At 43.7% G+C, this 22,890-nt stretch overlaps 1 protein-coding gene across 7 annotated transcripts in view; it reads right to left on the bottom strand.

Annotated features, from left to right (window-relative positions):
- The window catches only part of LOC311100675 (calcium/calmodulin-dependent protein kinase type II subunit gamma-like), a 56,529-nt gene that overhangs the window by 30,156 nt on the left and 3,483 nt on the right, over positions 1-22,890 (bottom strand). For all 7 annotated transcript variants that reach the window (XM_084141614.1, XM_084141617.1, XM_084141618.1 and 4 more), the window contains exons 3-6: positions 20,233-20,292; positions 14,266-14,320; positions 14,066-14,131; positions 13,205-13,277 (exon numbers count right to left, since the gene is read on the bottom strand). In XM_084141614.1, coding sequence (XP_083997740.1) covers positions 13,205-13,277; positions 14,066-14,131; positions 14,266-14,320; positions 20,233-20,292 — 254 coding nt within the window. The remainder of the gene's footprint in view (positions 1-13,204; positions 13,278-14,065; positions 14,132-14,265; positions 14,321-20,232; positions 20,293-22,890) is intronic.

Raw genomic sequence — 22,890 nt, 5'->3', positions numbered from 1 at the left:
CCCCAGCACAAGGGGCACCTGTGTATATAAGGAATCCCGCTATGCCCTCAGACGAACCATCAAAACGGGCAAAGAATCAATACAGGACTAAGATTGAATCCTACTACACCGGCTCTGACGCTTGTCGGATGTGGCAGGGCTTGCAAACTATTACGGATAACAAAGGGAAACCCAGCCGCGAGCTGCCCAGTGATGCGAGCCTACGAGATGGGCTAAATGCCTTTTATGCTCACTTCGAGGCAAGCAACACTGAAGCATGTCTGAGAGCACAAGCTGTTCCGGCCTACTGTGTGATCACACTCTCCGTAGCCGATGTGTGCAAGACCTTTAAACAGGTCAACATTCACAAGGCCGCGGGGCCAGACGGATTACCAGGACGTGTACTCAGAGCATGCGCGGACCAACTGGCAAGTGTCTTCACTGACATTTTCAACCTCTCCCTGACCGAGTCTGTAATACCAACATGTTTCAAGCAGACCACCATAGTCCCTGTGCCCAAGAAAGCAAAGGTAACCTGCCTAAATGACTACCGCCCTGGAGCACTCACGTCGGTAGCCATGAAGTGCTTTGAAAGGCTGGTCATGAATCACATCAACACCATCATCCCGGAAACCCTAGTGTAGTGGCTTCCTTTCCTCTTTACCATAGCCACTGCCCTAGCCTGAAGCGGGGTTGTTTCGGACGCATACAGTCCACACTCAACGTTTCCAAACGGCCAAACATTCAATGAGATCCAGGGATATAGTGCAACAAAAAATGTTTATTCTTCTTATCTAACAAAAAGGTATTCTCCAATCAACTTAAAGCAGAGATTACTTGAAATGCAAATACATAATATAATATGACCTGTCTGTCTGTATTTCTGTATGTCTATATGGTCAAAAAACTATACCGCTCCCGCATCTAGCAAGGACTCCTCCCCCCGAAGGCCCAACTTCCTGCCTTTATACTATCACAATTAACACAGTACAATGAATGGGCAAGAGGGGGGGCCAAAAACTGAGTTACACTAATAACAAATGAATATATCTCAATCCGGAAAATAAATCATAAAGGTACGTACCTAATATTTCATCATATACATTAATATTTAATATATTTACACAAATGTACATGGAGCTCAGTATGTTCAGTCTTTTATACAAAATATGCCCAAATCGGCTCTAACATACCGGCCCCTAATTGTTGACTGCACTGAATGCACAACAATTACTTAATATTCAAACGTAGAGCCAATACAAAAACATTCTATACCAGAGCACCATTACAGTTCATAGCTATATACAAATATACAAGGTGCCATATAGGAAAATAGTCCATAGATCTCAGTCTGAGTTGAAGTGTAAAGGTGTTCAACTTCCAAAAAATGTCAAGAGTTTGACGTCCACAAAATGTATGACATCAAAGAATGTAAGAGTACGACATCAACGAATCAGAGGTGCACGTGATTCAAAGATGGAGCACTGTGTGTGTGTGTGTGTGTCTCACTTCGTCGCCTCAAGGAGCAGACAGAGTTTATTGATAGGTCTCTGTAGGATATTGGTCTTAGTCTTAACCATGACGCTCCGGACAAGACCTTTGGCCCCTGGCAAAGCCTTCACCACACGCCCCATTAGCCAAGAGTTCCTTGGGGCGGTGTCATCGACGATGACCACAAGGTCACCAGGACTGAAGTTTCTCTTAGTTTTGTTCCACTTGTTCCGCTCCTGCATAAGTGGAAGATACTCCCTGATCCATCTCTTCCAGAAGAGGTCAGTGATATATTGTACTTGCTTCCATCTCCTTCGTGAGTATAGGTCACTTCTCTGGAATAGTCCTGGTGGCAGGACTGGCTTTGCTTTCAGATGAAGCAGATGGTTCGGAGTCAGGGGTTCTAGATCGTTAGGGTCATTTGTTACAGTAGTGATTGGTCTGTCGTTCATAATCGCCTCAACTTCACACAAGGCTGTCTGCAAAGCCTCATCATCCAGTACTTGCTCTTTAAGGACTGAATAGAGGATCTTTTTCACCAGTCGGATCAACCTCTCCCATACCCCCCCATGGTGGGCTCCAGAGGGAGGGTTGAATGACCATGTCACTCCTTCCTTCAGTAATTTATTTTGAATCTTGTTGTGATCCAGCTCTTTCAGAGCTTCTCCTAGCTCTCTGTGTGTTCCAACAAAGTTGGTGCCATTGTCTGTTCTGATACTTGTTACTGGGCCCCTTCGACAGATGAACCTGCGCAGGGCATTGATGCAGGAATCAGTATCCAGATAACTAGCAACTTCTAGATGGACAGCTCGACTCACAAGGCAAGTAAAGATCACACCATACCGCTTCACATGAACGCGGCCTCGCTTCACCTCTATGGGGCCAAAGTAATCTATGCCCACATGGGTGAAAGGCGGCAAATCAGGTGCTACCCGATCTTGTGGAAGGTCAGCCATCTTCTGTTCCCCAGCTCTAGCTTGCATCCGCCTGCAGAAGACACAGCTCTTAAGGATCTTCCTTGCTAAGGAGTTGGCACAGGGTATCCAATATCGCTGGCGAAGTCTAGAAAGCATGTGACCTCTCCCAGAGTGGCCAACCTGCTCATTGATGTGGAGTAAGATCAGTCTGGAGATGTAGGAGTCTTTGGGCAGGATCATAGGATTCTTTAGTTCCGTAGGCATAGCAGCTTTGCTTAACCTTCCTCCTACTCTCAGAATGCCATTGTCAACTATTGGATCAAGCTTACAGATTGAGCCGCTTCTCTTGGCACATTGTTTTCCTTTTACAACTAGTGCAATTTCTTGTTTAAAGTGCTGTCGTTGCTCAAATCGAATGATGACCTTTTCTGCTTCATCTAGGTCATCTACAGACAGACTTCCTTTTCCAAACGTCAGTTTGAACTTGTCAATTTGTTCCTTCAGTGAGTTTGTCAGACTCTGATCTGATCCTGGATCAGTTTGGGTGAGAACTTTCCTTTTCTGGCTTAACTGTAGTAGAAGTCTCTTCAGTTTCAGCATCCAGGCAACTGCTTTCTTCAAGCTGTTCCATGTTGAATAGTACTCAATCAGTTTGCTGGTCGGACTCTTTTCTTCCACACATGTACTGTTTACGATGACGTCTTTTCTCACCTCTGGATCATCTGGAGGGATGGAGCCAAGCTCCTCGGGGACTTTCGGCCATTGTGTTTCTGTTTTCTCCAGGAATTCTGGTCCTTTGCGCCATCTCTTTGAGTTCAGGAAAGTTTCAACATGTAATCCTCGAGGCATCATCGGCTGGGTTGTGTTTGGAGTTCAAATACCTCCACTGTTTTGCTTTCGATAGGTCACGGATCATAGCAACCCTATTCGCCACAAAAGTATGGAATCTCTTGGTATCGTTGCGGATGTATTTTAGCACCGACTGGCTGTCTGTCCAGAAAGTTGACTCCTCAAGTTCAATCTGGAGCTCCAACCTTAACATCCTGTCCACTCGCACTGCCAATGTTGCTGCAGCAAGTTCCAGTCTGGGGATCGTCATCTGCTTGAGTGGAGTCACCCTTGATTTCCCCAGTATGAATGCGATGTGGACCTTTTCCATAACGTTTGTGAACCTAAGGTAGCTTGCCGTGCCATAACCTTGTTCACTTGCATCACCGAAGTGATGCAGCTGTGCGGTCTTGATTTGACCAAAGTTCTCCGGCATCATACACCTGTTGATCTGGAATCTGGAGAGCTGGTCCAGCTCTGAGAGCCATCTCTTCCATGAAATAGAGTGTTCTTCAGGGATGACTTCGTCCCATCCACACTTTAGCTTGCAGAGCACTTGAAGAATTTGCTTTGCCTTTAATACGAATGGGGCGAGGAAACCTAATGGATCATAAATAGAGCTGACAGTTGAGAGAATACCTCTTCTTGTAAGGGGTCTGTTCTTGACAGTGACCTGGAAGGTAAACACATCCCTTTCAATGTTCCATCGGATTCCAAGTGCTCTTTCAACAGGCAGCTTTTCTCTGTCCAGGTCCAGTTCTTTTATCTGCTTGGCTTTGTGTTCATCAGGGATAGAAGCTAGTACAGTGCGGCTGTTGCTGACCCACTTGGTCAATTTGAACCCACCTTGAGAGCACACATCCCTGAGGTTTCTTGTGAGAGCTATGGCTTGTTCTTCTGTGGCCACTGACTTGAGGCAGTCATCAACATAGAAGTTGGACTTGACTGTTTGAATCACCTCTTCATCGTACCCCTCACAGTTGTCTTCTGCAGTCTTTCGCAGTGCAAAGTTTGCACAACTTGGAGAGGATATAGCACCGAAAAGATGTACTGTCATTCTGTACTCCTCCAATCTTTTGTTAGTATCACCATCCGGCCACCATAGGAATCGCAGGAAGTCTAAGTCATCTTCATGGACACGTACTTGATGGAACATTCCTTCGATGTCTGCCATCATGGCAATGTGCTCTTGCCGAAATCTTAGCAAGACTCCTATAAGCGTGTTTGCCAGGTCAGGGCCTTGAAGGAGTTCACTGTTAAGAGATGTACCTTTATAGGATGATGAACAGTCAAACACCACTCGTATCGTTCCTTTGCGCTTATGGTGAACGCCATGGTGTGGTATGTACCATACCTTGCCTTTCTCTCTGAGGAGCTGTTCTTGTGGTACCTTCTCGGCGTAACCTTTTGTTATCATCTCTTCCATGAAGCCTTTGTACTCTGCAGCGTAACCTTTGTCCTTCTTGAACTTCCTGATAATATTTAGAGCCCGCTGCTTTGCCATGTCGCGGTTGTTTGGCAGGACTACATCTTTGTTGCGAAAGGGCAACGGTAAGTAGTAGTGATGGTCTTTGAGGGTTATGGAGCTTGATACCATCTCCATAAACCTACGATCCTCAGCTGACATCTCACTTTTCTCTTCATACTCTCTCTCAGGGAAGTCATGGTTGTACTGATTTACAAGAAGAACCCCCAGGTCGGCCATTGAGATACGATTGGCCATCACCGTAGGACGCCCGGATTCTTCTGCCATGGTACAACTGTTGAGAGGACCATTCATCACCCATCCAAAGAGGGTTTTCACTGCATACGGTCCGTTGCCTTGGCTATTTATGATTTGCCAGGGTTCCATTGCCTTTGGAGCATTTACGCCAATCAGAAGTTCGACGTCAGCATCAATCTCCTTCAACTGAACCTCTTTCAGGTATGGCCACCTTTTGAGCTCTTTCTGAGTGGGAATGTTCTCTCTTGTCACTGGGATCTTATGTTGGGTGTAGACCTTTGGTAATGCAAGAAATGTGTCGCCTTCCACATTGCCAATCTCTAATCCAGATATCTCAAAGCTCTTGGTAGGACTCTCCTGCCCCATTGTGCGTAGCAGAATTTCAGTCGCACTGCCTTTAGCTTGCAACTGCCTCATGAGTCTCTCCGTACAAAATGTTGCTGAGCTACCAGAATCGAGAAACGCATAGGTTAACACAGACTTGCTTCCATTTGCCACCTTTACTTGAACTGGCACAATTGCAAGTGCACAATCTGTACCGGCCCCGGTATCTTCACCAGCTTCCAGTGAAACAAGAGCACTGCTGACAGTCTCCTCCCGCTTTACTGCTACACTACTCATATCTGCCTTTTGAGATCTAAATCTCTCTCTTCCTTCAATGTGCAGGATAGTGGGGTGCTTTCTTTGACAGCTCTGACAGGTCATCCTTCTTTTACATTCTCTGCTTAAGTGTCCTCTCATCAAACAGCCAAAACAAAGGCCTTTTGATCTCAGAAACTCAACCTTGAATTCATGTGGCTGTGCCTTCACCTGTTGGCAGTCGACCAATAAATGCGCACCAGCACAAAATATACATGAGATACTGGGAGCATCAGAAGGGTAGGTGCCTGGTCTCTTTACTTTGAATGTTTGTTCTTTTAAAGGTTTTTCAGAGCCACAATCTGCCACTACAGCTACTGTAGTGGCAAAGCTGCTTCCCCTACTCTTGGACTTGAACTGCTGTTTAAAGTCAGCTTCTGTTTTGGGTTTTAAAAACCTTTTGTTGTACAGGGGATCTTGAATATCTCCATACAACGGATCCTGCAGTATTTTGGCCTGTTTTTCCATGAACGTTACCAGGTCACTGAACTGGGCCCTCAGGTGACTTCTCTCTAAAATATCACATGCCATAGACCTCCATTTTTCCCTTAGTTTGTAGGGAAGTTTTGACATGATCAGCTTTATGTTGGAGGGAAGATTAAGCTCTTCCATGTTCTGTAGGTCTTGCATAGCGTTACAGCAACCTCTTAGATAGAGTGCATAACCACCCAGTCCCTTTCCATCATCGGGTTTGATGTTTGTCCAGTTCCAAGCCTTTTCCATGTAAGCAGTGGTGACTTTGATTTCATTGCCAAAGTGTTCCTTTAACAACCTCTTAGCTACTGCATAGCCTCTTCTGGCTTCCATATGCAGACAACTACGGACCAGATCCTTGGGCTGACCAGAGGTGTATTGTTCCAGGTAATAGAGCCTATCCTGGTGACTGCTTGTCTTATCTTCTATACCATGCTCAAATGCACGCATGAATGGCCTAAAGTTTAGAGGATCACCGTCAAACATAGGTATCTCCCTAACAGGGAGTGTGGCTTGTTTGTGCTGTAGTACAAGGAGGTCAGCAATTTCATTCTGCCTTTGCATGACAGTAGAGAGGTTATCATGGCTGGTATTATGGCTGATACCCGCAGTGTTGATTCTGTGTCGATTGCTAGACCTTGCTGTTGGCTGCTGAAGAGTGTGGTTTACGACTGTTTTCGGAATAGGGTTTGATGGCTTTGTGGTCGGTTGTTGTAAAACTCTTTGTAGTGGGGTCTTTGGAACTGCACCTAATGCAGCAAACTCAACAGGTGATGGTTCAGGTTCCACATAGACCTCTGGTTCCTGTTTCTCAAAATAAGAGTTCATTCCATCTTCTTGGCTTAGTAAATGGGCTGCCACAGAATGGGATTGAGAAGTTAACTCGGTACTCTCCAGGACCTTCAGTTTGGCATTATATGCTGCTATGTCCGTTTCCAGTGCCATTTTTTCCATCCTAACATTCAGTTGAGCTTTCTCCAGTTCCAATGCATGCTTGTCTTGTAATGATGCTTGACGAGCTAGTAGAGCTGCTCGTTCTGCCTCGGCTTTAAGGCGTTCAGAGGACACTGAGGAAGCAGTCTTAGAATACTTAGTTTTACTTGATATTTTTGACACATTGGAAATGCTGTCATGTGGTTCAATGAGCGTTTGTGGCTCAACTTCAGCCTTTTTCCATATTTCCACCTCTTTCAGGAAATGTTCATAAGTTCTCATTCTTGGTTGATAGTAGTTAATGCTCTCCTGTTCCTGTTCCTCATCTGTGACCAGCTCTAGCACAGATTCATGAGCCTTCTTAAAGTCATTGAGCACAGCATCAAATGCTTCAAGACTCTCATTCACAGTTGCAATGTTTCCTCCATCAACAAGAAGGACTTTTATTTCATTCATTTTGCGTGTACACACTCCAAGTTTGCCTCTCCGGGCTGCATAGAGTGAATTTAGATGCTCCTCTGCCCTCTCCAGTGGAGTCTTATTTGGGATTTCCTCCTCCATCATTCACTTTTAGTTCACTCAATTTACAATGACACGGTTGTTGGTTTGATTGTTAAACGTAATGCCCCTTTAGACCTCCTTTAATCTTTAAAAACACAGTCATCCATTTCAGCATATTGACCCATTTTGAATTGCACATGTGCAAGTTTGGCATTTTAGATGCGTTTTAAACATTTCATCCCGTTGAGGTTTTGTCCCTTTAAATGAAGTTTTAACACGCAGTATCTTTAGATCCTTAAGTTGCATTCGTTGCGTTGATGGATTGCATTTCCACGTTAGGCCAAATATTAGATATATGATTAGGCTACATTGTGCATAGGATCTGTGTTTCCCAAACTTAAACTTCTTAATTGTTTTCACAGCGCTGTATTTTGAATTCCATTCCCAAGTTTATCAAACATTCCAATTATAAGCACATTTGCGCTTCCATAATATGCATGATCAAACGATCGCCTTGAACAGGGCAGCTCATTCATTCGCAGTGGTTACTCACGGCTGGCGAAATCTAGGAGTTCAAATCCTTCCAAGCGAGCTGTCCTTATGGTCCGAATGCAATTACAAATAGAACAAAATCCAGCGTGTGTCCGAACCGGAGATTTCCTTCCGGTAGTAATCCTTCACGGAGTTTTTTGACTTGAATGTAGTGGCTTCCTTTCCTCTTTACCATAGCCACTGCCCTAGCCTGAAGCGGGGTTGTTTCGGACGCATACAGTCCACACTCAACGTTTCCAAACGGCCAAACATTCAATGAGATCCAGGGATATAGTGCAACAAAAAATGTTTATTCTTCTTATCTAACAAAAAGGTATTCTCCAATCAACTTAAAGCAGAGATTACTTGAAATGCAAATACATAATATAATATGACCTGTCTGTCTGTATTTCTGTATGTCTATATGGTCAAAAAACTATACCGCTCCCGCATCTAGCAAGGACTCCTCCCCCCGAAGGCCCAACTTCCTGCCTTTATACTATCACAATTAACACAGTACAATGAATGGGCAAGAGGGGGGGCCAAAAACTGAGTTACACTAATAACAAATGAATATATCTCAATCCGGAAAATAAATCATAAAGGTACGTACCTAATATTTCATCATATACATTAATATTTAATATATTTACACAAATGTACATGGAGCTCAGTATGTTCAGTCTTTTATACAAAATATGCCCAAATCGGCTCTAACACCTAGACCCACTCCAATTCACATACCGCCCCAACAGATCCACAGATGACGCAATCTCAATCACGCTCCACACTGCCCTTTCCCACCTGGACAAAAGGAACACCTATGTGAGAATGCTGTTCATTGACTACATTTACATTTTAGTCATTTAGCAGACGTTCTTATCCAGAGCGACTTACAGTTAGCGAGTGCATACATAATTTTTTTTATTTTTCATACTGGCCCCCCGTGGGAATCGAACCCACAACCCTGGCGTTGCAAACGCCATGCTCTACCAACTGAGCTACATCCCTGCCGGCCATTCCCTCCCCTACCCTGGAAGACGCTGGGCCAATTGTGCGCCTCCCCATGGGTCTCCCGGTCGCGGCCGGCTACGACAGAGCCTGGATTCGAACCAGGATCTCTAGTGGCACAGCTAGCACTGCGATGCAGTGCCTTAGACCACTGCGCCACTCGGGAGACTCAGCTCAGCGTTCAACATCATAATGCCCACAAAGCTCATCACTAAGCTAAGGATCCTGGGGCAAAACACCTCCCTCTGCAACTGGATCCTGGACTTCTTGACGGGTCGCCCGCAGATTGTAAGGGTAGGCAACAACACATCTGCCACGCTGATCCTCAACACGGGGGCCCCTCAGGGGTGCGTGCTTAGTCCCCTCCTGTACTCCCTGTTCACCCATGACTGCGTGGCCAAGCACGGCTCCAACACCATCATTAAGTTTGCTGACGACACAACGGTGGTAGGCCTGATCACTGACAACGATGAGTCAGCCTATAGGGAGGAGGTCTGAGACCTGGCAGTGTGGTGCCAGGACAACATCCTCTTCCTCAACGTGAGCAAGACAAAGGAGATGATCGTGGACTACAGGAAAAGGAAGGCCGAACACGCCCCCATTCACATCGACGGGGCTGTAGTGGAGCGGGTCGAGAGTTAAGTTCCTTGGTGTCCACATCAAACTATCATGGTCCAAACACACCAAGAAAGTTGTTAAGAGGGCACGACAACGCCTTTTCCCCCTCAGGAGACTGAAAAGATTTGGCATGGGTCCCCAGATCCTCAAAAAGTTATACAGCTGAACCATCAAGAGCATCCTCAACGCTTGCATCACCGCCTGGTACGGCAACTGCTCGGCATCCGACCGTAAGGCGCTACAGAGGGTAGTGCGTACGGCCCAGTACATCACTGGGGCCAAGCTTCCTGCCATCCAGGACCTACAGTGGGGAAAAAAAGTATTTAGTCAGCCACCAATTGTGCAAGTTCTCCCACTTAAAAAGATGAGAGGCCTGTAATTTTCATCATAGGTACACGTCAACTATGACAGACAAAATGAGAAAAAAAAAAATCCAGAAAATCACATTGTAGGATTTTTTATGAATTTATTTGCAAATTATGGTGGAAAATAAGTATTTGGGCAATAACAAAAGTTTCTCAATACTTTATTATATACCCTTTGTTGGCAATGACACAGGTCAAACGTTTTCTGTAAGTCTTCACAAGGTTTTCACACACTTGCTGGTATTTTGGCCCATTCCTCCATGCAGATCTCCTCTAGAGCAGTGATGTTTTGGGGCTGTCGCTGGGCAACACGGACTTTCAACTCCCTCCAAAGATTTTCTATGGGGTTGAGATCTGGAGACTGGCTAGGCCACTCCAGGACCTTGAAATGCTTCTTACGAAGCCACTCCTTCGTTGCCCGGGCGGTGTGTTTGGGATCATTGTCATGCTGAAAGACCCAGCCACGTTTCATCTTCAATGCCCTTGCTGATGGAAGGAGGTTTTCACTCAAAATCTCACGATACATGGCCCCATTCATTCTTTTCTTTACACGGATCAGTCGTCCTGGTCCCTTTGCAGAAAAACAGCCCCAAAGCATGATGTTTCCACCCCCATGCTTCACAGTAGGTATGGTGTTCTTTGGATGCAACTCAAGTATTCTTTGTCCTCCAAACACGACGAGTTTAGTTTTTACCAAAAAGTTATATTTTGGTTTCATCTGACCATATGACATTCTCCCAATCCTCTTCTGGATCATCCAAATGCACTCTAGCAAACTTCAGACGGGCCTGGACATGTACTGGCTTAAGCAGGGGGACACGTCTGGCACTGCAGGATTTGAGTCCCTGGCGGCGTAGCGTGTTACTGATGGTAGGCTTTGTTACTTTGGTCCCAGCTCTCTGCAGGTCATTCACTAGGTCCCCCCGTGTGGTTCTGGGATTTTTGCTCACCGTTCTTGTGATCATTTTGACCCCACAGGGTGAGATCTTGCGTGGAGCCCCAGATCGAGGGAGATTATCAGTGGTCTTGTATGTCTTCCATTTCCTAATAATTGCTCCCACAGTTGATTTCTTCAAACCAAGCTGCTTACCTATTGCAGATTCAGTCTTCCCAGCCTGGTGCAGGTCTACAATTTTGTTTCTGGTGTCCTTTGACAGCTCTTTGGTCTTGGCCATAGTGGAGTTTGGAGTGTGACTGTTTGAGGTTGTGGACAGGTGTCTTTTATACTGATAACAAGTTCAAACAGGTGCCATTAATACAGGTAACGAGTGGAGGACAGAGGAGCCTCTTAAAGAAGAAGTTACAGGTCTGTGAGAGCCAGAAATCTTGCTTGTTTGTAGGTGACCAAATACTTATTTTCCACCATAATTTGCAAATAAATTCATTAAAAATCCTACAATGTGATTTTCTGGATTTTTTTTCCTCCATTTGTCTGTCATAGTTGACGTGTACCTATGATGAAAATGACAGGCCTCTCTCATCTTTTTAAGTGGGAGAACTTGCACAATTGGTGGCTAACTAAATACTTTTTTTCCCCACTGTATATACTAGGCGGTGTAAGAGGAAGGCCCAAAAAATTGACTCCAGTCACCAAAGTCATAGACTGTTCTCTCTGCTACCACACAGCAAGCGGTACCGGAGCGCCAAGTCTAGGTCCAAAAGGCTCCTTAACAGCTTCTACCCCCAAACCATAAGACTGCTGAACAATTAATCAAATGGCCACCTGGAACATTTGCCTTGACCCCCCCCCCCCATTTGTTTTTACTCTGCTGCTACTCGCTGTTTATTTCCTAAGCAGTCACTTTACCCCTACCTACATGTACAAATTACCTCGACTAACCTGTACCCCCGCACATTGACTCGGTACCGGTACCCCCTGTATATAGCCTCATTAGTCATTTTATCGTGTTACTTTATTTATATATTTTTTTACTTCAGTTTATTTAGTAAATATTTTCTTAAACCTCTCTCCCTCTCAAGTGATATTCAGTGATGTGCCATCATGGTGTTTCGGTGGAAGACACTTTTATCACAGCCAATCAGCTGTGAGTAGCCAGGTTGATGTGATGTCATGGGGGTTGTTATGGTAACCCCAGGGTTCATCTCTCCTTACCTTGTCTCGGAATCCTTTACATTGGCGTAAGGTCTGTGTGTGTGTGCGTATGGTCAGTGTCTAAGAGTCCTTGGGGAGAGTAGACCACATGGTTGCACTCTCCCCACACAGTTTTCCGTTAAAACATAACAAAAATGCATAAAATTACATATTAATTCACAATGCAGATGGTCTATATCACTCTTCCCGCAGAGAGAGAGAACATTTGATAATTTATGCTGCTGCTCTTGCTTTTCATGAGTGGCACTTGTTGTTGTCATCCAATCACAAGTCATTAACCCAGCACTAGGCTACAGTCAGAGCTAGAGCCTCCGTGTGGCTAGTTATTAGGAGATATCTAGGCTCATCAATGGAAAATGGAATTAAAATGACAGAACTAAAAGTTAAATGAGAAGGACGGGCTACACCACCAAGAGCCAACAGGTAGGCTGCTACTTAATAATCTGAATGGAGTTGTTGTTATTAGGTAGGGTGAGAAAGCGTACAGTTATGCAGTCTCAATTAGCCTAGCTAACGTTAGCTAGTTTCTTTCGGTTTGATGGAGTCAAGACAGGTACTATGTAAACAGATGAGGTGATAAATAACTAGCAATAAGTTAGTCTACCAGTGCGAGTCGACTTGGTTGCCATCTCTCCCTGCTCCCCTTGTCACTCAGATACACACTGCCCCTGCCCCGCTCCCTGCTTGAGCTGCTTCTCTCCCTCATGCATTACAGCTCCAGTTAATTAAGTAGCTAAAAAATATATATTTCCCCTTTATGATGATGATTGGGACCTGTTAGTGGTAGTTGTGACAATTTCCCAATTTTGTTTGAACCGTTTACACCCCTAGTGCAGAGGGAGAGAGTGAGAGTGAAAAAAGAGGAGTGAGGCAGTGAGAAAAGATGAGGGCTAGAGAGGTAAACAGAGTGTGCTTGTATGAGAGGGAGGAGAGAGGGAGGGGAGCGAGTAAAGAGAGGGAGTGGGAGGGATAAAGGGGGAGAGATGGAGAGCAGTGCGTTGCCATGGCCACGAGCAGAGGTGTGTGTGGTAGTTATAGCAACAGGCGGCTACACACACGCTCACCACAGAAACACACACACCTTCAGGTCCCTGTGGACGATGTCATGCTGGTGGATATGTTGGACACTCTCCAAGATCTGGTTGATACACTGACTGGAGAGGAAAGGGAGAAAATGGGGTTGAGCGTGAAAAAAGGAGATATCAGTCATCCTTTCATCATTAAACACATGTATGGTTTGTAATGAAAGCTCAACAGGTCTGACAAAGAAAGAGACTCAAAGTAGTTACATTTACTACAATAGTGGCTTTTAACTTTATTTTTGTTACTGTACTCTTATCACATTCTGCTATGCCAGGAGAACCCCTGAAGTACCCCCTCATAAGAATTTGACCAATTAGGTCTATGTTCTTTTGAGACTTCCCAAGTACCCCACGTGGATAAGCCAGCTAGTAAAGATACTGTTGTTAAGACGTTGTCTGCTGGTTGTGAGGCTCAGAGGTGAAAGGTCAAAATCAGTCTTGGGAAAGGGGTGTGGCTGACCCCATGTGGCTTGTAGTGTGTGTGTGTGTGTGTGTGTGTGTGTGTGTGTGTGTGTGACTAAATCCCTGGTCAGCACTAATCCAATTAGGACATGAACACTTCTAATGCAACACAGAGTATCACCTAACAGCAAGATTGAGTGAGAAGAGAGAGAAGTGAGAGAAAGAGGGAGCAGAGAGATAGGAAGGAAACAGAAAGAGGGAGAGATGAGAGAGGGGGAGAAGAGAAAGGGTTATGAAGAGGGATAACAGGACATGACAATGCAGCAGACATGAATACAAGGAAACCCATAATCACTGTGTGTGTGTGCGCGCCACGTGAAATCACGCCACTCTCCCACGGTTTTGACCTGCGCTGTGCGGCACAGTAACTATGGTAACAGTAAATAGGGATTGCCCACCTGGCATCAGCCTCACTGTAGTACTCCCTAGCAACAATGTCTTCAAACAACTCTCCTCCCGTCACCCTGGGAGAGAGAAGGACAGACGGAGAGAGAGACCGACAGAGACAGACAGAGAACAAGATTGTTATCATACATAATAAAGCTCATTCGTGGATGTGAATGCACAAGCCTGAAATGTGTGCGTGTGTTATACTCACAGGTCAAAGACAAGGTAGTGAAAGCCTTCTTCCGAGATACTGTCATGTAGTCTCACTAGAGAAAGAAAGAAAAGAGGGTGGAGAAGAGGGAGAGAAAGGGAATTGTGGAATATTACAGGCTAGTGGCTAGGGCTCAGTTTGTGATTCTAAATTGGACCTACTGTATGGTTCGTTTAAGGGTTCTAGGGTTGGAGGTTAAAGGTGATGTAAAAGGTACATTTGCTGTGCAATAAGAAGCAGGTCGGCCCTGCAGCAATATCATATCATATCTCAATCCCTCTCTCTTCTTCTCCATCAGTCTCTCGTTCGTTCTCCCCCTCTATCTGTCCCGCTTTCTTTGTCCAAAGTTTATATGAAGCACGGGCCAAATGAGAGGAGAGGAAGAGAGAGAAAATGAGAGGAGGAGTATAAAGAGGAGTATAAAAAGGAGAGAAAGAAGAGGGAGAGCGTGAGAAGAGGGAGACCATTACCTGAGGGGCAGAGCAATCTGGGACACTGAAAAAAGAGGCCGAAAGAAGGGAGAGATGATAGAGGGATGCAAATGGAGACAGCACAATGTTGTCATTGACTCATTGGTATGGCCTCATCCCCCTCACCTCTCATCTTTTCTCTTCCTCTACCTCCCTCCTTTGTTCTGTCCTCCTGGTCATTTCTTTTTTTAACAACCGATTAACAGGAAAATATTTGTCCTGAAATAGTTGACTTTTCCTAATTCTCAATTTGAATAACATCAGTACACACACAAATACAGAGACACAGACTTCCAGACAGAGAGACATACACACAATGACAGACAGATATAGTTTGAAAAAAGGGTTATTTGCAGAGGGATAGGGTTCTACTAATCTATGTTAACCCAGAAGTAAAATATTGTGTAATTTAGTCAGCTGCCTGATTAACTTCTGTGTTCATACATGTTCAAAATTGAGAGTCCCGGCAAAAGGGGGACTCTCACGGGTGAAAATTACGGCTGTCAGTCGCCCACCGGTGGGTGGTCCCTAAAACACACCGCATCGTCAGCAAGCGAATGAACGGCAGACCGTCAAATCGGTGCGATGTGTTTTCTGCATTAGGAAAAGGGTTCAACACACAAAAAATTACGTTTCTTTGGGAAGGGTGATGGTTCTAGGTGGAACCATTTTGACCCAAATAACCGTTTGAGCCCTTCAATGGTTATTTGCAGTTGAAAAAAGGGTTCAATCCTCTTTTAGTGATAATTCAAATGTAGAATTTTTTGGGACGTGGTTTGTGCACAGCTCTTTTGTGCAACCGTGAGTGAGTCTCATTCCAATTTAACTAATCTGTTGTGTTATGCTATTACATACAGTGCTATCGGAAAGTATTCAGACCCCTTCACTTTTTCCACATTTTGTTATGTTACAGCCTTATTCTAAAATTGATTAAAATGGTTTGTTTTTCCCCTCAACAATCTACACACAAATGTATTAAAAATTACAAAACTGAAATATCACATTTACCTAAGTATTCAGACCCTTTACTCAGTACTTTGTTGAATCACCTTTGGCAGTGATTACAGCCTCGAGTCTTCTTGGGTATGACACTACAAGCTTGGGCCAGCTGTATTTGGGGAGTGTCTCCCATTCTTCTCTGCAGATCCTCTCAAGCTCTGTCAGGTTGGATGGGGAGCGTCGCTGCACAGCTATTTTCAGGTCTCTCCAGAGATGTTCGATCGGGTCCAAGTCCGGGCTCTGGCTGGGCCACTCAAGAACATTCAGAGACTTGTCCAGAAGCCACTCCTGCGTTGTCTTGGCTGTGTGCTTAGGGTCGTTGTCCTGTTGGAAGGTGAACCGTCGCCCCAGTCTGAGGTCCTGAGCGCTCTGGAGCAGGTTTTCATCAAGGATCTCTCTGTACTTTGCTCCCTTCATCTTTCCCTCAATCCTGGATAGTCTCCCAGTCCCTGCCACTGAAAAACATCCGCCACAGCATGATGCTGCCACCACCATGCTTCACCGTAGGGATGGTATTGGCCAGGTGATGAGCGATGCCTGGTTTCCTCCAGACGTGACGCTTGGCCTTCAGGCCAGAGAGTTCAATCTTGGTTTCATTAGACTCTTGTTTCTCATGGTCTGAGAGTCCTTTAGGTGCCCTTTGGCAAACTCCAAGCGGGCTGTCGTGCCTTTTACTGAGGAGTGGCTTCCGTCTGGCCACTCTACCATAAAGGCCTGATTGGTAGAGTGCTGCAGAGATTGTTGTCCTTCTGGAAGGTTCTTCCATCTCCACAGAGGAACTCTAGAGCTCTGACAGAGTGACCATCAGGTTCTTGGTCACCTGCCTGAGCAACGCCCTTCTCCCCCGATTGCTCAGTTTGGCCGGGCAGCCAGCTCTAGGAAGAGTCTTGGTGGTTCCCAAACTTCTTCCATTTAAGAATGATGGAGGCCACTGTGTTCTTGGGGACCTTCAATGCTGCAGATATTTTTGGGTACCCTTCCCCAGATCTGTGCCTCGACACAATCCTGGCTCGGAGCTCTACGGACAATTCCTTCGACCTCATGGCTTGGTTTTTGCTCTGACATGCACTGTCAACTGTGGGACGTTTTATAGACAGGTGTGAGCCTTTCCAAATCATGTCTAATCAATTGAATTTACCACAGGTGGACTCCAAGTTGTAGAAACATCAAGGATGATCAATGGAAACAGGATGCACGTGAGCTCAATTTCGAGTCTCATAGCAAAGGGTCTGAATACTTATGTAAATAAGGTATTTCTGTTTTCGCTCTGTCATTATGGGGTATTGTGTGTAGATTGATGAGGAATAAAATAATAATTGTATCCATTTTAGAATAAGGCTGTAACATAACAAAATGTGGAAAGTGAAGGGGTCTGAATACTTTCCGAATGCACTGTATATGACTATGTGATGGTGTCTTGTGAAAGACTCAAGTATGGCCTTGTGTCAATTGAGGTCGTTTGACTAAGTAAGGGTTATAACCATAGCAGAACCCTTTGATGCCATATAGAACCTTATTTAATGGTTCTTTATAGCACCATACAGGTTCAATTTAGAACATTATGAGCATGTTCTTTATAGAACCTTAAAAAAAAAGGTTCCATAAAGCACCAAAAAGGGTTCCGCTATGGTCACAATCCAAAGAACCCTTATTTTGCACTATATATAACCATTTGTTTTTAGTGTGTACCTAGACCCTTTTTCATCCTAAGGACAGTTTTTGAAAGAAACGGTTATTTGATGATTCTTGTAAAGGCAAGAAGGATTCTACATAGAAAACTTCTGAATCTGAATGTTTTTTTTTTAATTGTATATATAATTTTTTATAGTGCCTAAGCATTAGTGTTTACCTCACTGTTTAAACTTTAATATCAGGAGTTTCAGTAATCTGATAAGTTTAAAACGATAGGTGTGAGAATGTTTTAAACTGGATCTATATTATGGGCATATATCTGGTATTCTGTTAATCAATTTACATTGACAGTAATGGCATAGTTTATATATTTGCCATGTCTGTTTTTCAAATTAGTATTTTCTGTGATTTTATTGAGCGTAGAGTACGAGAATAGAAGGGAGTCTGAGTGACCCAGTGTATTGTATTGTATGGTACACAGTAAATTGGCCAGTGTTACCAACGGTTTCTAGTGTTGATTCAGGAGAAAAATTAACGCCCAGGTGACTCCGTGGTGTTAAAGAACCCCAGTGTTGGTGTAAATAACCAGAGTTCAATGTGACAAATGTTTACTAAATTAGGGATGCAAATTTCGTAACATTTTACTGCCGACTAACTGACCCTCATTAACCGGTCAACCATTTTTTTTTTTCTCCAAACAGTATAATGACATGACCAACAGAAAATACTATCAGAGATCTGTATATAATGACGAGATGCTTATGTTTCAGCACTAACAATGGGAGTCGTCACAAGGCGGCAAGGCAGGCGACAAGCTTAGGCCCAAAATAAGCCCATAGAAAACGCATTGGGCTTATTTTGGACAGATTTAGGCGAGAATGAAACCTCTCGCTTTGCCTCTTCCTCTCTGATACTATGCATGCATGCAAGTACCGGACATTTTTCATGAAGTGCTTAATAAACATGCAACAATCTTAGTCAAAAGGCTATAGCCTATTATTGAACATGCAACTCCTGTAATGAAGCAGCTAATAAAACTGCATTTTCAAACATTTACCAAAATGCAATTAGAGGAAAAAACTGTTCTAATGCGAGCAGTTGTGACAGAGATTTAAATCTGTTAGAAACGTAGAAAAACTGGGAATCTAATAGCAACAACTAAGATGGTTGCTAATATAACTAGGATTGTGCCTTTGGCTTCTGGACAACGACAAAAAGTTATGAAAACCAATAGAACAGGAGAGAAATGCTGGTTAATGGCATGAGGAAGTCTTTATAAAATAATTGCCTCCACGTTTCTATGGATGGATTTTTGCAAGGCTACTCTGAAGCAAGGTAAGACATGCCTTATTATTTGAAATAAATTAACCAAAAACGTTGAGGTTTCAAACAATTATACTGCCTCAAGCTCACATTGCAAAGTGGTGGGTGACACGCTGATAGTCAACAGTAGGCAGGTTATAGTCTATGCACCCAAATGGCACCTTAATTACGAGTTGAGATTGAGAAATAAAAATAGCTCCCTTTAAAATCGTGGCCACCAAAGTTAACACACGATTGCAATGTTGCGCCATGACTGGGTTTACAAAAGCAGCTTTCACTCCAGTAGCCTACAGGCTTTTGAGAAGCTACTCTCGCGCTGTCTGACAGGTGATAGGCTATTCCGCTCCTCAAACTAGGCTCTGTATGCTGTGCTCGTGTGTTAAATAAGATGCATGTTGACTAACAAAAATACAAACGCGGCAATTTAATTCCACAAAATTATGCAAATGAACCTATAGACTGATAAGCATGACTGGTCAAATGTATTTTCGGCGGCTAACCGATTAACATCCCTACTCTGAATTGAGGAAAACACTCAAAACCACACGCATCATTATCATATTTCCCAGCATGCTCTATTGCAGGTTGATTTTCAGAAACGTTTGTTTCAATATCCGTTTTTTTGCATGTACATTGATTGGTGGTTTAATCTTATGCGTTACAAAGATCAATAACATAGATTTTTCTAATCCAATCTGTTAGTAGTTGGATTTATTAAACCTGTTACTGAGACTGTTGTTCCAGTTTAGATGATTTAGGTAGTCTCAATAATCAATCTTCCCTCTTTGGCAGTCATTCCAATGCAGATTGCAGGTGATTAAGGTAGTCGAAATTATGTTATTGCGATGAGCGAGATGCAAGACTTCGCTCTCACACAGTCAAACACAGTATCTGAGCAAGCGGAGAAGTTTAGCATAGCGCTCCAACGCTCTTAGTTGTTGCTGAAATTGACCCACTATGCTGTTTACTTTGTGGATCTACATCATATCGCTGACTCTACGTTTAAAAGTTCCAATTGTTGGATATCCTTACTTTGGCTGGAGTCCAATTGGAATTACACATCACTTTGCAAGCCAGCATGACGTGACTTGCAGGCCTGATGTGGCCTATAAACCAGGAGCTTCAGACCACTGTGTTAGGGTATAACTAGGCCCTCAAAGAAAGGCCTTATATACAGTACCAGTCAAAAGTTTGGACACGCCTACTCATTCAAGGGGTTCTCTTTATTTTTACTATTTTCTTTATTGTAGAATAATAGTGAAGACATCAAAACTATGAAATAACACATATGGAATCATGTAGTATTCAAAAAAGTGTTGAACAAATCAAAATATATTTTATATACAATGTAGAAAATAGTAAAAAGAAAGAAAACCCTCTGTAGAACCCTTCATAGAGGGGTAGAACACTCTGCAAAGGGTTCTACCAAGCACCAAAAAGGGTTATCCTATGGGGAACAAGCCGAAGAATCCTATATGGTTCTACTTTTAGCACCTTTCTAAGAGTGTAGAGATAGAGAGATAGAAAGACAGAGACAACAAACCTATGTTGGAGTGTTTGAGCAGACGGCAGATGCGAGCCTCTCGATCCAGCTTCTGGTGATCTGAGGAGAAGAAGAAAAGCTTATTTCACTTAAAAATAAAGATTTATAACAAGGTTAATATATAGAGGGCGAGACACAGTTAAATAAGATTGTACAAGGTGTACGTGCGGTGTGTAGAATGTGTATGGTGTGTGGAGGTTCCTCGCAGCCCCAGCTGTGGAACATTGCTGTGCCAGCACTTTGCCTAGCAGGGGAACATGATGAAATTGGAACACACACACACACACACACACACACACCCCCGCCTCTCGTCGTCACTGTTAGCAACAGACCGTTGTGAGAGGTCAGAGGTAATTTGGGGTAACCCTAGCGACGGCATAGGGAGTGAGTCAGACAGTGTGACTGTTCACTTATTATTCTAATGAAATATCAACTGCTACAGGGCTCCAAAACAGAGGGAGCATTCATACAGACACACAGCAATTATATGCATGAATTCAATCAGAGTATTTGATATCGCAACACTGAATATCTTAAAAACGCAAGAACTGGCAATTTCATCATCTGAAACCCTGGCTAACAAACAAACACGCATTAGACCCACTCACAGACACACACTGCAATACACACATATCCTTCTTTCTCTTCACGTTATCATTTCAGCCAAACAAATGCGGCACTCCTATACTGCTGATAACCAGCCTTACATCCGAACACACATTTCTCCCACCTTTCTATCCCTCCCTCTTCCCCCCCAGCCATACTATTCCTCTAGCCTTCCACCTCCCCATCACTTCTCTGCCTCCTTCCATTCCTGCTTGCCTCTCTCCCCTTCCATCTTTCCCACTACTCCTCTCCCTCCCCCTTTTCTCCTCCCCATGTAGGCTATAGATTCTCTCTCCCCCTTCTGCAAAGGGAAAAAGTACAGAAACCTGTCTCATTTCACTACCGGTGCAGAGAGAGAGCGAGAGAGAATTATATGAACTTTCCATTTGCAAAAAGAGGTAGGGCTGGGCCATATGGGCAAATATATCACTGTATTTTTCTCATTTTTGACAATATTTGGTGTTTCTGAATAATAACAGTTCTAAATATGCTTTATAGGTAGTGCATGGCAACAAATTAATTATATGTGGTTTAATGGACTTTCTCAATTCTGATTATGTTATACTGTTCAACCAAACTTCAAACAAAAATAATAGGACAAAACTGACAGTGAAGTACTCCTATTTGTAGAACATTGCATAGGAATCAAAATCCTATTTTGTAGACTCAAACTCTGGTACTGAACCAATGGTTTACATTTGCATAGCTATTTGTTCAATTCCAGCATTCACTTCAAGCATTTCAATAAATGTCTTAATTTGCTGCACTAATGTGTTAACATTTACACACTGTCAGGTTTCTTTTCTTAATATGACTACTTCGTAAAAAAAAAAAACTGCATTTTCGGCTTCAATTGCAGTTCTTACTTTCTACTAGGGGTAGTTGCCCGATTTCCTGGGGTCCATTTGGCAAGCTTGCCCTCCAGAAGTTGTTAACTTGTGTGTTAGCTAGCAGTTCTCAGCAGTTTTTTACTGGCGACAATCTTTTCAATCCTCTTTTCGAGTCATTAGTGAATCATTTAATGTAATATATGAAACATAAAAAAAACTATTATAGAAGGTAAAGTAAAAATCTAAACTGGTCTGTGAATGAATACCGGTATATCGTTTTTTTACAGTTTACCGCCCAGCCCTAGAAAAAGGATCACAACTTCCCATTGCATGTGTGGTGTGTGTTCAGCATGGCATGGTTTACTACAGCTTTTGCTGATTCATTCGATTATTTGTTGACGTGTGCATGCCTGTGTGTATGGGCGTGCACGCGTGTACAATGCATGTGTGTGTGTGGTATGTGTGTGTAGTGGTAGTAGATGGGGCAGAGAGTGCTGCAGGGTAACTCATTACTGGCACTTCCTGCTGTTCTCAAATTGGCCATCTGCTCCACCGGGGGGCGGGCCTATAGCCATGTTACATCAGGGAGAGAAGGAGAGGTACGACACACACACCACTAGCCCGCCTCAGATTATGACGGTGTTTAGCGGAGCTTTCAGAGACTTATTACCCATGGGGCAGTGCGCTAGGTCAAACAGGCCCAATGGTGCTAAAAACAACACTTAAATCCTTAAATCCTACTAGACAAACTGCTACCACATGCACCGGTGTGTACACACTATGTATAGACGGATTGCCTGACAACGTCACAAAAACAATATGTGCGCAATGCAGAGGCACTAGGCCGTGTGTTATGATTCTGGACGGTCAGACAGCTAGCAACAATGACAAGAAGCTGACGTGGTGAATCTTAGGTAGCTCGTTGTATCTTCTTATTGATACCATGTCTTGTTTTGACTCATGCCACGTCTATGCTAACATGTCTAAAATTCACTAGCTAGCTAACCAAGAACTGTAATGATGTATTTGAGAGACAAGTGCTCATTGTGCAAATGTATTCATGTTTTCAATATTAATTCAAAGGAAATATAGTTGACGTTGTCAACAATCCTTTGATTCTAAGCCTACTCCGTCTGTTTTGCCCCAAGGGTTGCGCACGCATCGGTTCTGTTGCTAAACAACCCAATTCCTCTATTGCTCCTATCTCCTATTATTATTTATT

Source organism: Coregonus lavaretus (assembly GCF_964263955.1).
Source record: "Coregonus lavaretus genome assembly, chromosome: 25".
Taxonomy (NCBI): domain Eukaryota; kingdom Metazoa; phylum Chordata; class Actinopteri; order Salmoniformes; family Salmonidae; genus Coregonus; species Coregonus lavaretus.
The sequence above is the reverse complement of the archived record's forward strand: the minus strand, read 5'-3'. Positions and strand labels throughout refer to the sequence as shown.